At 41.1% G+C, this 15,158-nt stretch overlaps 1 protein-coding gene across 5 annotated transcripts in view; it reads left to right on the forward strand.

Moving 5' to 3' along the window:
* GRM1 (glutamate metabotropic receptor 1) overlaps nucleotides 1–12,962 on the forward strand; it is a 178,298-nt gene extending 165,336 nt beyond the window's left edge. Inside the window, exon 9 of one of the 5 annotated variants that reach the window (XM_051811294.1) lies at nucleotides 9,155–12,962. In XM_051811294.1, the coding sequence (XP_051667254.1) occupies nucleotides 9,155–9,989 (835 nt within the window). In that variant the 3' untranslated portion in view covers nucleotides 9,990–12,962. The remainder of the gene's footprint in view (nucleotides 1–9,154) is intronic. The other 4 variants (XM_051811295.1, XM_051811296.1, XM_051811298.1 and 1 more) reach the window with 4 other exon arrangements.
* Nucleotides 12,963–15,158: the final 2,196 nt, after the last annotated feature.

Here is a 15,158-nt window from a genome sequence, read left to right on the forward strand (position 1 = left end):
AGCAGTAGTGATGGCTTTTAAAGGGCTTGTGTAGCAACCAGATTTGGCACTCTGAAAGGCAAATTGTACACAGGCAGTGTAAGGAGTGGTACAAACATTTTGATACTAACTTCTAGTCAGAAAAATATGCCCTTCTTTTCTGAACTGGAACAAGTGCTGCAGATTCCCAGGGTACAGATCATCAATTATCTGTCTGGAAACTCAAATGGGAGTCCAACACAGACATACTCTTAGGAGGTAAATGCGAACGCAACGACAAATTCTATGCAAAAAAAGCATGGGCACAAGCTGTGAAACTCCTGAGCACAGGGAAGGCTGAACCTCCTGCTTTTTGCATGACAACGCTTGGGATTTTTTTTCAGTTTGGAAAAAAATATCCCCATCCACATAAGCTCCTGAGAGACACCTCTGGTGGGACTCCAACCAGTCAATGGAACTTCAAATGCCTGTGGCAGCTGCCCAGATAAAAAAGGCTTTAAGAAGCAGTGGAGCTTTTCAGACCTGCTGAGCATGAAGCTATTTTGGTTTCGCTGCCCATCCCTGTCCCTCAGGCTTCCTTCTCCCTCCAACCAGGGCTGATGCATTCAGATGCCTGGCAGTGTTGCCCTGTGTCCTGGGAAAGGGCATGTCCTCCATCTGCAACTGACTGCCCAAGATCCCTGTGGCCACGAATGTCAGTTTGAGCAGTAGATGTGTGTCCATCATATCACCAGATGCCCAACACCACTACCTGGTCTCATGCCTCAGTCTCATTCACCAGAATTGCTGCAGTTTGCAAGTCCAGGTTTTTCTGAGAAAGCCCTCCTTCACTACCACAACATGCTAGAAATCACCATGGGCGCTATGGTTTCCCTCACCTTCCAGTTACAAGCAAATAGATGTAGAGTCTTGAAACTGTCTTGTGTTTTGATGAACACAATACTTAGCATCAGGGTTTTTTCACTAATGTTAATCTCCATTCTCTGTACAATTCTGGAGATGATTAGAAATGCAGAATCATGAAAATAGAGAATAATAAAATTTTATTATCATACTTAAAAACACCAGAAACATCACCTCTGAGTTTCCGGGCTCTTTTCTTCTGAAGCTGCACATTTGTTACCATGGAAACTTTCAGATACACCCAAAAAACCCACAGGCTTCACAATCTGCTCTATCTACTGCAGAATATTCCGGAGAGCTGTACATTACAAATCAGAGGCCTCATGACTAAGCTTCCTGTGGCAACAGGGTTAAGTTTGAACTCAAAATGCTGGCATGTTAAGGCACGTCTGATGTCTTTGAGCACTGTTCAAACTGTTGGGAGTTTATTTTATTCTCAAGTATACCAGAGAATCTGACAAGTTCTAGTGGGAGAAAGACCTCATTGACCTCTACCTCTGCAAGAGTTGCACACATTTTGGCAGCAAATATCCAGGGCAACTTGCTTGTCTGTTCATTAGGAATTCATTCCTGCTGTGATACAGCTATTGACTAGAAAACATTCTGGATGTTCAGCATAAATTGTCCCTTTTGTAGCTTCATCTAGAGGTCTCAGTTGTGCACCTATATGCCACGTGAAGTACCTCCCAGCCTCGGTGCTAATGAGATGTTTGAAGAAAACCTGAATCTATTTGGCTATTTTAGTTTTATCTCATGCACTCTTTTCTCTGTCCCCAGTGCTTTTTGTTGCAGTTCAGTATACAGCTTTCAGCTTGTCAATATCTCTCTGGTAAAAAACATGGTGCCCCAAATAATTTTCTATCAGAATCACAGAGGATTACAGAAAGCAGGGAAAAACCTCCAACTGTCTTAATTACTATTAAACTGCATTCATAGGAAAGACCTCCTGTACCACAGTGTGGTGCTTTTGAGTGGGGAACACAGAATTCATGGGCAATTTTTGTGGTTTTATTATATTTCAAGTTCATTAATTTGTGTTTCTAATTCAACAGCTGCTCCATGGCATTTCTTTCGATGTAATGTTTTTTGAAGGTTTTTGATCTTCACAGCCTCCTAGTCCTACATACTGTTTTGCCTTCCTTGCACCCACCTACACTCTTTCTAAATGAATTTAATTCTTGCGTTTTCTTCACATTTTCCTAAGCTTCCCAGGTCCCTCTGCACAAAACATTGTACTTTTCAGTTTTCAGGTTCTACTAACTGTGCTCCATTTTGAGCCTGTCTGAATAAATGCTTCAGTTCAGGCATCATCACTGGCTGCACTGTCATATACCTTTATCTGAATGTGCAGCACGAGACATCTTCAGATAACACAAATGTGCTTCTCCATTAATAACAGATAGTTTCTAATGATTTAAACCATTCTTTTTTCATGCACTGACTTTATTATCCTTAAAAAAATTACAAAAAATTATTCAGTAGGACGAATTAATTCTGAATATTTGGTGAGGTTTATTTATTAAAAACAATAAAATAAACAGATTCAAAAGCTATTCACTAATAAGAGCACTTTTCAATTTCACTTTGATTTGCAGGTTTCCCATCTTTATTTCCTGAACACAGGATGAATTTTCTTGCTGTTCGTGACAAATTGTTTATTATCCCAAACTTTGTATTATCTATTAGATTGAGTTGTTTTCTCAAAGCAACACATTAGTAGTTATTTGGTAATTTTTTTCAAAATACCTAATGAACACACATGGGAATCAAATTTTTTTTACCAGTAATTAGAAAGATGACTGAAATGTGGCATAGCTTCTATATTTTAGATGAGACTAAAAATTTACAGTAGTAATTATAATTAGTAGCCAGACCTTCATACACATTATCAGTGTAATATTCTCACACCTTTATTGAGCTGGATAAGTAAGATCTGTGATACATGCTGAAGTTTTAGGCATTCAACGACCTTGAACTTCAACTACACTACCATCTCTCACCAGCCCCCAGCTCCCTGAATTCACAGTTGTATAAAAGTGCTATATATAGCTACTGCATCCACATTACAGACTGTATAAAATTAACATTTCAATTTAAAAAAGAAAAAAAAACAGTTACCAATAGGGTCAATGTACATTAGGTAGCCTGTATGTAATTCAGATAAAATACTATTTAATGTTTGCATTGGAGTAACCAATGAAGGAAATTAATACATTAGATTTACTTGACATAAGCCAGTGGCAAGACAGAGTTGGAAAGGCAACTCTGGGCTTGTGCTTGCTCACAACACCCCTAAGTATCATCAGGTTCTTCCCCAGCAAGACAGCATGACAGTGTTATGTTTTCCTATGTTTTGTGTAGCAGTTTCCATCATACATTTTAAGCAGCACTGTAATTTACACAGAATATCCTGTCCCGTGCCCAAGGCAATTTTGTCCATAACCAAAAAAAAAAAAAGTGAGTGGAGCAACAAGGAAAAGTTGGTTCAGTAACTTAAACTCCCAGAAACGTAAGTAGGATGTTAAACTTTGCTCTAATTATACAGCACCACAGAAAGCATTGGAGTCCTGCTGTGAGAACTGTTCTAAGTTCCTCTTATCGCCGAGATAGAGGTTATAGTGTAAAAAGACTAAGGCTGAACTTGGTTTGTGATTCTTGTTTTTTTTCATTTGGGTATTAACATCAGGCAAAAGTCCTGAGCATACATCAGATAGGGACTGTGGTCAATGATGGCTCCCTGGCTCATGGGAGAGTGCAGAGAAGTTTTACTAACCCAGAAGTTTTACACCCAGGTGTAAGAGATAAATCCCTAGAAGCAATGCTCCAGAAGTTAGGCTTGCAGAAACACGTTAACCAGCGTGGCTTGCTCTGCTAATGAGTGGCAGGACTGGCTGTGGCAGTTCTGAAACGAGGGGCTGTTCAGTACAGGGAGATATCACCACCCTGGATTAAAATCAGCTCTCTCCTTTAATCAAATTTCATGCCCCAGGGGCCTTACTGAAATAGAGACAATAATAGAAGAGACCCTGGTGATACAAGCTAAGCACCTACAGTGTGCTGCAGTGCAGGTACTAGCCTTAAATTTTAAGCTTGTTAGCTTGGGTCCTGGGAATGGTGAGGTAGCAGTGGGACAAAGCTTTGCTCAGGCTCATTACCACTTTTTACATGACTGCTGGGTTGCAGAAAGCTTGCAGTTGGCTAAATGCCTTTCTGCGGGCAGGGCAGAAATTCCTCCACTGGTTTCCCTAGGATGGCATCCATCAAGCAACTGCCATGTGGGATGAGAAAGGTTTTGTCCAATGCACAGTTTTGAACAGGGCATTTCCCTGTAGAATTGTGGCCAGCCTCCAAAGGCTGGCCATCTCTGTGTCAGTGCTCAGAATCAGCCCTGCGCACTCTGCATTCTGGAGCCAGCTGTCAGGTGGTTGTAACTGTGCCCCACTCTGTGAAGGTGGGAGCATTTTTTGACTGGACAGTACCTGACACTGACCTTGGCTGGTTGCTGATAGTTAGGGTTTCTTTTTGACTCAGTTTTTGCTGCCAAAGTTGATAGGCTCTTCTTGGTTTGCATTTTATGTTCATTACTAAGATTTTGTCTTCACAGAAGAGACTGCCAGGTTATCTCAATGCTTCCTACTAGCTGTGGCATTTCAGTTACTATAGTGACTACAAGGAGGTAGGCTGGGACAAAGCATCAGTCTGACAAAGAAAGAAAGGTAATATTTATAATTTCTCCTATATCCTTTTCCTCTGGTTAATTGCCATTGCTGCTTTTTAAAAAACAGCCTTAAATCATAAATCTATGTTCTGAATCTTGTCTAGCACCACCAGGCCTGGCCCAAATGACTGTATCCCTCATCTCAGCAAGCTTGAGATCCTCCCTCAGCTCATGACCATTTGGAGAAGATAACAGACCACCATTCTGGCATCCTAAAGGGATGAAACAGGAGATGAACTCTAACAGATCAAGGAATGTCCCTTGCTGTTTTAACTGGAAGGGCTCTTTCTCAAGCACTTTGCCTAACTGCATCTGAAGCCATTTCCCAGCTTGTGGGTTCCTGAAGCTAACTTCATCATAGCACATATCACTCTATTAAACCATTTCATGTGGTATCAGTTAGGGATTGTTATGCATAAAATGCTCAAGACAAAAAAAGACAACATTTCAGGCATACAGAACTCAAAGTCGATTTCATTCTCTGTGCTCTGGATCTCAGGCTGTAACTTTGCTGGTGAAAGGATCAGAGAGTTGCACAAACTAACTTCCCTTAGACCACTGGGACAATAATTTTTCACCTCAGAAGCATTCAGCCTCTAAGATACAAAGAAACCTTTGCTATTCAAAGTCTAAAGTAAGGCATCTTCAGTATCCTGCAGTGTGGAGAGAAACCACCTGTTCTGGGGTGCTCAGATTTGATGTTGCTCCAAGGAAGCCAACAGGGTCAGATCCTCCAGGCACTGGCAGGAGCAGGATTCTGGTCTTGGCCCGAAAATGGACTTAAGTCTGGGGAAATCCTTGTCACAAGGAAGAGCCAGATCTTGAGCATCTGGAGATACTTAACAATGAACAGTGAGATGTCTAACGAGTTGTATGCATGTCCTACAGGTGGGCAGGATTATTCTGAACCACAGTCTCAGATTTGGATGCACCAGCTCTTTTAAAAATCTTCAGCTAGTAACTCTTAAGGTCTGAAGTTATTTTCTGTCTTGTTTAGTAATTAATAATCGTCTGAAAGTATCAGAGAATGACTGCCCCATAGTCATGCAGAGAGTATGTTATAAAGATCAATGCATGTATTAAAAACAACACTTCGAATTACCAAAAATAACAACAGATCTTCTCATATAACTAAAAAAATTCATACAAGAAATATACTTACCAACATTTCCTCCAAAAACCAAAACCCAAAAATAAAGCTGTGAAAATTGAGAAAAAGCATCTAAGTGTATGTCCTTGCCTATAAAGCAAAAGCAAGCCCATCTTATGTGTTTATAGGATGTCCGTGAATCTGTCTCAACATTTAGGTTAGATGTGAGGATTTGAAGAAATAGTAGTTGGAGTGTTACACTGGGTATAGGCAAGTACATACCTAAAGATCCCTTGAGACTCCAGGGGGTTCACATCTAGGCAGTAAGTGGGAAGTCTAAATCCTATGGGAAATTGTATACAGTACAGAGAAAGCTAGGAAAGACAAATAAATACATGAAAGAAATGAAATGGGTAACCATCCTATTGATAAAAGCAAGAAACCACCAGTTAATCCCACCTCCACCAGTTAATCCCACCTTGTCGCTGTGCAATTGAACATCAGGTTTTCTACACCCCAGCTGTAATTCAGCTTGGTGTCCTCTCTTGCCCTTGTGTGGAAAACCATCCCTTCTTCCATTATGCCAGGCAAATTATTTTGATCTTCACCTCCTTCCATGGATAATTCCTTCAAAAGAGAATATGACAATAACTTGGTGACCATTCCTCCCACATGCAGTCAGGATTCTCATTATCACAAGTGAGGCGATTCCTTGTCTTGCTGAGAGTCAGTTCAGGTCTGGGCTTTTGCAGACCCATGTTTGCTTATGTCTAAAGGTCAATTAATGCCATTCAAGATGGCTGGTCTTTGTTCCAGCATAAAAAGTGTTTTTCTTGCATGTTAATTATGAATTTTGCCTGAATGTGCTAATCTTGGTGTGACCCCCTACCAGTCATCCAGCAAGACAGAGCCCAGGTATTTCTATGACAGTCTTGTGACTCCACCTCAAATGACTCATTAACAGGCTAATGGTGCACAGACATAGCAAGGAGAGCAAGTTGAGGGAAAGAGCTGGAACAAGAGTCTGAGGAGAACAGTAGCAGAAAAGAGATTTTCCAGTGGATATTGTCCAGTGGATCCCACGGAGAGCCACTGCAGCTCTAAAGCTCTTTGTCACGAGTCACGAACATTAAGGTCTGGCAAGTGGAGGCAAGGTGCATCGGCAGCAGCAGCTTTCCTCATAGAGCAAGTTGGTAACAGCAAATCCTGATGAAATGGTTTGTTCACGTTTGGGTATTGCAGTCCCAGCACCATGGTTGTTGATTTGAGCTCAGTTAAGTGCATTACGGAGAGTGCTACAGAAGAAAGAAGTCAGAAGAGCAGAATTTGAGAGTGAGGGAAATGAACTAAATAGGAGCATGATCTGAAGACAGAGGTAGTGAGTTCCTTAAAATAGCAGTGCTTGCCTTTGATGTAAAATACAAAATCTTGGGAACAAAATGAGTTAGAGACTAAACAGATGGTGTGAGGAGGGATTCAAAAGTGAGATGACGCACCAGAACTAGCTATGAAGAAATAAATTATGTAGAAGTGGACTTAGCATAAAAGGTGGCAGATAATCATTGTATTTTTTTTCAGAAAATCCCTTTGCAGTATTTGTAAGCTACAGCATCAGCAAAATACAACATGAGAGCACTTGACTTCTTTTCCTCTCTACACGAAAAGACTTGTTTTGAAGTTAAAGTAGACAAAATGTGTTTCTGCGTGGAGTTTGCAGATCTCGGCATGTTAAATATTATTTTAAAAATCTTTCACACCCAACAATTACATTCATTTGCTTATCTGTATACCACTTGAAAAAAAAAAAAGTCATACCACAGCTAGTTTTGATCAAACCGGAACTCTTCTAAATCTTCATTCTTATCTTTTCATTGATCAGTATAATACAGAATTTTCCTTCTTCAGCTGGGAACTTGTTTTTTTACTTTCTATGCTAAAGCTCTAAATCCAAACAGCTTTAGATCCTACCCACTACATGCTTTGGGGAGTTACAAATTTTTTATATTGGCCCTTTCTCATGCTCCAGTTCCCACAGAGATGGTGAGTCCAGTGTTTAGAGTCTGGAGCTGGAGATGAACTTCCCAGCTTGGATCCATCTCAAAAGCTTTTTTCTTTTTTCTCCAGGAATATTTATGGCTCAGCAGAAAAGTGACACATTGTCATGTACATTTCTTTTCTTTTTTTGACAGATTTACAACACTATCTGCGACAAAGTCAGTCACTATTTTTTTAAATAAAATTCAACTGGCAATTATTTACTCCCTGAAAAAAGAGAACTGCAAGAGTCTGAGCAAGGAAAAGCAAAATACTTTGAACGATACTGCAATACAGTAAGGGAAGCGATCTCCCCTCATGTGTGGAGTAGCAGGAGACAAGGCTGCTCCCACCTAGTTTGCCATGCACCTGCAGGGCAATCACAGGGTCTGAAATTTAATCCTCAGGGCTCCTGGTCACTGAGGAATGAAACCCTGAGTTAAGGCTGCTTTGAATAAATCATCTCAGAATTTCTGTATCTGGTTATCACACAGGTGATGTATATTATAATTTGTCAATGACCTCTACTGCCTGACCTGCAATGAAACAGTTGCTTGATCCTCTTAAGCAACACTCATCTCCCTGTCCCACCAGCTGCTAACAAGCTGCCACTCTGCTTTTTGTGTTGCTCCCTTCAATGGCACAGGGAAATGCAAGAAAACCTACAGTTCCTCAGGGGCAGACATGACCCTCAGATCCCCACTCAGCTAAACTGCTAAGCACTTCGATGGGATCCAGGCTGTATGAGGCCGGTCTTGTCGCTGCTTGTTCCTCCACCCACACAAATCAACCATTTTCAGTCCCAGCACTTTATCCTGATTTGTAAATAATAGTCACCTGGGAAGAAGTGCATTTGCCTCCTACCTGATGGAGTCCCCAGAAGTCCTTCATTTCTTTGATAGCTAAACTGTTCCTGAGTGCAAAAGGGGGAGAGGGAATAAAAAGGACTTCTCTACACAGGGTGCCAAAGGCTATAACTGTGTGTTGTTTTTCTTCCAACAGCTTGAAAATATTTCCTTTAAGTTGTAAATCAGGCTTAATTAAAGCTCTTCCTGTGACTTTTTTCCCATTTTTTTCCTTCCCTCCCTACAAGGTGGGGTGAGCAAACCTAGATACAAAATTATATAGCTCGAATCCACAAATCACAGCTGGCCCTCCTGGAGCCCTTCCCACAGGCTAGCCTTTCCAGGCTGGCTGTAAGATGGATAACCATCAGGAAGTAATCACTTCTGGATGAAAATCAAAGTAATTGCTGTTGTTAAAAAACATAGTTGTTTCCTTATGTAGTTTTTCGGGGAGGACACAAAGAACTGGAGGAGGGAGGCTTACTAATGAGGAAAAGCAATCAGTATTTCTGTAGGCTTGTGTGTTATACTGCCTGTGTTTGCATAATGTAAATGCAAATAAACCCATCTTTATTTTATTCATAGTTCTAATGGAAAGTCTGTGTCATGGTCTGAACCAGGTGGAAGACAAGATCCCAAAGGGGAACATACATGGCACAGACTCTCAGTGCATGTGAAGAACCAGGAGACAGGGTGCAATCAAACAGCAGTGATCAAACCCCTCACTAAAGACTACCACGGCCAAAGCCTGACTTTTACCGACATCAGCAGTAAGACTCTGTACAATGTGGTGGAGGAAGAAGATAGAGAGCCTGTTCGCCTCAACCAGGCCAGCAGCCCCTCCATGGTGGTGCACAGACGAGTGGCAACCACCCCACCTCTGCAGGCCACAGCGGAGGAGACCCAGCTCTTCTTACCTGAGCAGTCCCCCAAGACCCTGCCCCTGCAACCACAGTCCCTCATGGACCAGCTGCAAGGAGTGGTCAACAAGTTCGCCCCCGGCATCCCAGAGTTCAATGTTGCCATCCCCACTCCCGGCTCAGGGAACGGTGTGCGGCCCCCGTACCAGCCTCCACCACCTCAGCAGTCGTCCCTGCAGCCTTTCCAGGTGGCTGCCTTCAGCGAGGAGACCCTCTCTCCCCCGGCTGATGAAGTGGAGAGTGAGAAGGTAAAGCTCATTCAGGGATATGTGTATGAGAAAAACACAGAGGAGGAGGAGGACGAGGAGCCGGTGACCAGCAAACTGACTCTGGAAGACTCTCCAGCACTGACGCCCCCGTCCCCTTTCCGGGATTCAGTGGTTTCGGGCAGCTCTGTGCCCAGCTCTCCTGTCTCTGAGTCGGTGCTCTGCACACCCCCAGATGTGACCTATGCCTCTGTCATCCTGAGGGATTATAAACAAAGCTCGTCCACCCTGTAGATGCTGCAACAGACAAGATGGGAAGGACTTTGGCAGCTGCCCGTTGGGACGATTTGAGGAGACAAGTCTCTCAGGGCTGTGGGGAGAGAGAGCAAAGAACAAAGTCACAAGTGACAAGGCAAAAATTTCTTCCTGCACTTAAATAACTAAAATGAAACAAAAAGAAGATGAAAATCCATTCTGAGGGCTCAAGATTCTCTATCTGTTAAAAATAAAAATATTGTACTTTGGAAAAATGTTAGGAAACCATAACAAAGCACAAACCCAAGAGACAACTTCTATAGCAAAAAAATAAACACACAGGAAAAAAATGTAATTACACTTAGTCAAACCCTCTCTTGGCAATGCTTAAAAAGGACTCTTGGAAGTGTGACCTGGAGAAGTCATTAGCACACCTCATGACTGCTGTCTGTCTGCTACAGAAGCAACACACCCAGGAGCTGGAAGGGTGGAGTGTGGTGAGGGGGAACGAAGCTACTTGTATATGAGACATATATGCAAAAATATTTTTTTCCTGGTTTCTACAGGTGGCATAACTGCGGAATGTGTTTGGGGGAGAGGAGCTGAGATAATGTGAAAGCGCATGGCTCTTACTGACTTTTGTCTGAATGATTTGTTCTTCATACTAGGCTGCTTTTTGGGGGATCTGGGCTTTTTTAACACTGATTGTGAACTGACTGAGAAACATGATCAAGACTCAAGAGGTTTCTGAAGAAAGCCCTCACTGTAGTACTTGTAATATGATAAGGACTTAGAAAAACTGCCCTTTTGTATAAGATCGCAAACCATGTGGCTAAACTGTTACACAATGTTTCCTGTAGCAGAACAATATTTATTGACTATCTTTTCATAAAATAACATATTTTGCCATGTCATTGCATCATTCCTCTGTGTTACGTTGGAATCAAATGCATTGCAAAATAGCTGTATACTTAGAGCAACTGTTAATCTGAAAGAAAGGTAATTCCATACTGGGGGTTATGGAGCCAGCTCCCCAACAAGAGACTGGAGTGAACGTATGTTTGTGTATCTGTATGCGTGTGTATGGTATGTGTGAAGAGTAATGTCCAATAACTACCACTGGAAGATTGTCTTATATACTATGAATATTTTTATGTTACAATCATGTTTTTATATCGCATTGTTACAAATATTCGATAGATCTTTGAAGGTTTGTATGCTGTGCTAACACATTCTTTTTTCTCATATACAAGCTGAGACAGTTGCTACCCTTACACTAGGGTGCTTTGTTTTGCAGATATTTTATGAAGTAGACATATGGTATTAATAAACCAGTGCATTGAGATCTTGTTATTTTACATGTTTGCAGCAAGTGTGATTAACAAAAAAAAAAAAAAAAAAAAGAAGAAAATATAAAAAGAAAAAAGAAAAAAGTCTGGTTTAGAAATCCAGGTGAGACAGGAAAAGTAATTCAACTATTTCACTGCTTCAGAAAATTTAAAATAAAATCACATCAGGACAGGAAATTTCATCAGTGCTTAATGTGTGCATAAACTCCCAGGTTTTGTTATAGACAGTTCTTTTAAACTCTATGATGTTTAGTTGCATGTTCTTTCCACATGATTTCAATTCTTGTATTTAATATACAATACAGCATCTTAAAGATCACTTCTAGACGGTTGTAGTTCTGTCATTTATTATTCCTCCTCCTCTCTCTTTCATGTGTTTCCTAGAGATGGGCCTAATCCAAAGCTCCCTAATGACAGGTGTGGTCAAAGTCCAGGTCTAATTGCTGTGGCTTTAACTTAATTATAATGATTATTACCCTATTTATAAATGCGCTTATTATACATATACAGGTCAGGATTTTAGATGCTATGATCTTTGCTTGTGCTGCTGAATTCAGCTGAGGATCTGTACCACAGTTCGACACTTATTTCCAAAAATATTTTAAAGGAATCTCTTCCTGAGATTAATATAGTTGCAAAACCTGATTTTAACCATGCCTTAACCACATGTGAATACTTTATCAGAGTTTTTTCTGAATTCAGCATAATTCTATTCTTTTTCTTGCTTTTCACTTGGATTTTAAGAAGACCTGCTGCTAGTTATTAATTCTTCTCTGAAGATCCAAATCTCATAGTTTTGCCTTAGTTGTGGAGTACTGGTATTGGAAGGTTTGGCTGGTGCTCAAAACCAGAGAGTCTTTTTTCCTTATTCTCTTTGCACAGTGTTTGCTCCCTTCAATATGACTAGTGGCCAGCTACTATTGTCGACCTCACGTGGAAAGCATGAAATGACTTTGCCCAAAGACACAGTTCTGTCTTTGTCAGAATATTGATGTCTCTGTAATGAACTGAGGATGCCTGAGGGTTAGCTGGTTGAATTTTTTTTTCTGCTTGGGGTTTTTAGGGGGATATTTTTTGTTGCTTCTTTTTTTTTTTTTTTTAAATGCTGATTACTTATTAAAACAGTGGAAAAAATGTCGTATTTTCTTTGCTGATCACCACACTGGCAATGGATTCTGTCTTCTAATAATCATAGTATAAGATCTGCTGTGCTGTTTCCGAAAACATGCACAGTCAGTAGCACAGAGCTGATGCTAGGAAGCCAGTCTTTGAAGAACTGAGATAAATAAGAAAAAGAAACATAACAGATCTGTATGGATGAGGAGATGGCAAGGGGGCAAAATACAATATTGTTTTCATATCTGTTTTGAACATATTAAGCACTGATTTTATTACTGCAATGTAATTATATCACAAGTAGGAGTTTTCTTGAAATTCAGTATATTAACTTTTAGTTTGTAATTGTTAAAACTGGTAACATACACATACGTAAATATATCTAAAGATCAAGAACTCACCTTGTGTATGCAGTTGTGTGAGCTATGAAGCTTTCTGTAAAAGTTCTTTCTTTTGGTCTGTCAAACGCTGGATGAAAATGCCTTTTTGTCAAAATGATCTTGAAAATGCTGTAAAATAAATATTTTCTATTTATTATTTAAAAATAGAATGCCAATATTTTTAATTTTTTGTTTCCTGAGTAAAAAATAGTCATGTATAGTATTTAATTGTTCCAGGGCTTTTCAGCATCCTGAATCAGAGAAGGCGAGATACTCAAATGGAGGTAGGTATGGATTAGGTTGTGACATGTAGGTGATATGGTGGAGGATTGGAGGATTTTTGCTTAGAAATCAAAGCTCAGCTTTTTGGCTTCCTCATAACAGTAAGAAGCACTTTAGGTATGCATTCAGGCTGACAAGTTGTAGAAGAGGATTCGATGGGAAATGACGGGAAATTTTGCTTCCTGAGGATGTGGGGAAACACCAGCCCTTCTCTGGAGATAGTCTTTGAGATGTCTGCTTCTCCCATCAGGGAAACTCAAATATGCTTTCTTGACAGCTATAAGTGACAGGCATTGATCCATCCCAGGCATTTTTTACCTCCTACTTTTACTGTTTCTGTATAGAGCAAAGTACTGGGACTCTTGACTCCTGCTCTGCAACTCACACACTTTGGCTTCTTGGTGATCCCTCAACTGTTGTGGGCCTCAACAGGATGCTTTTGCTGGAGTGCCGCTGATGTCTTCAGACTCGAGTGGCAGCAAACATGGAAAATCTAGCTCTTTTTCTCTTTATGCTTGTGAATAGGCTTGTTTCTAGTGGCTCCTTGGTTTGGATCTGGCCTTGCAATAGCCCACGTCTGAGGGTTCAGTCCACCTACAACTACTGCACTGCCGGAGTACAGAAAATCACATTGCGTGCAGGGGTAAGTGCCAGAAGTTGGGTCTCTTTGTTCATAGAGGCATAGAAGTTCTTCTTTTTCTTATCCCCTCCCTTTTGTTTTTGCTTTCAAAATTTATTCTATCTATGTTTTAGTAAAGGTTCTGCTGACCAAGTATATTCAATTACAAAAACATCCTCAGATCAACACAACACTTACTCCCCTCCAGAGCACCCAGTGTAGTGTTATGCAAGCTACTGAAAAAACACATCTAAAGTAGCTTTGCCCTGGGTAAATGGATCACTGGGCCAGGACCACAGAGCAGCAAAGCAGATTAGCATACTTGAGCATTAGTCTCCAGCCTCCTGCCAAGGACAGAGTATTGGCAGCTCCACCAGCCTAGTCCATGCCTGTCCCCTCAAGCTCTGCTGAATAAGTCAGGCCTCTGGACCCAGGTTGGTGTGTCACATATACTTTGCACGGAGTAAGTGGCTACCAAAAGAAAAAGGCAATAGAAATTGGGCCCCTGGAGTTGTATTCATCACTCTTTGGGGAAAAACAGAAGCATGTTGCTAATAGATGTTCTACACAAGGTCTTGAGTGGCTGTTAAAAATGTTTCTTACATGGGAGTAGGAAAATTGTGGGTTTGCAGATTGTATTGTTGTGGTGGCTTTTTTCCCAAATAAATGAGTCACTAGACACTTGGCAAGTCTCTGTCTGCAAATCACTGGGAAGGAGAAGCAGATGCTGTAGTGAATATCAAGGCCTATTTTTATCTGTGCAAGATTCCCAACAGAGATATTAGCAAAAAGGGAGATAAGGAATGTCATGCAACCAAGTATGTGGTACTAACACAAGCCCTATATCTGAACCTGGACTCATATTTTGGCAAAACCTACAAGCTTCCAAACAGAGATAGGAGAAGAGAGCAAGAGTGACTGGTTGCCATTTCCAGTGCTACAGATAAATTGTATCCAACTCAAAAAACGAGCAAGGTGTTCTTTGCCTTTGCTAATTCAACTATCAGGTCTCAACAAATCACACAAAAGGGAACTGCTCCCCATCTGAGAAAGAGGTCACTCTTTCGTACCAAGAACATTTGTTGTCTCCTCAGTTTCAAAAGTGGATGTAAGCAATGCACCTCTACAGAGGTAAAATATCACTGTGAGTTGTGGGTTTCCATAACCAGAAGGCCTCTAGGTAGGTGGAGATGCAGCTGGCACAGATACCAGTGCAGACAGATAAGAGTTAAGGAGTGGTATGTATCTATGACATTCAATCCACCCACTTTATTTATTTCACGCTGTGCAATATGTAGGTGGCATGAGATCCATTCCTCCACCCACTCCACGGTATGGTGTGTGGGACTCCTACCTCCCTGTGCTGCTCTGAGTCTGAACCAGGAACAGATTTGCAAGACCTCTTTGCTGTAAAGGTGGTATGCCTGGAGGACTGGCTCAGGGCAAGCAAGTCTCTGGTTGG

Source organism: Manacus candei, unplaced genomic scaffold, assembly GCF_025592945.1.
Source record: "Manacus candei isolate 608988 ecotype Guabito, Panama unplaced genomic scaffold, ASM2559294v1 h1tg000081l, whole genome shotgun sequence".
NCBI classification, from domain to species: domain Eukaryota; kingdom Metazoa; phylum Chordata; class Aves; order Passeriformes; family Pipridae; genus Manacus; species Manacus candei.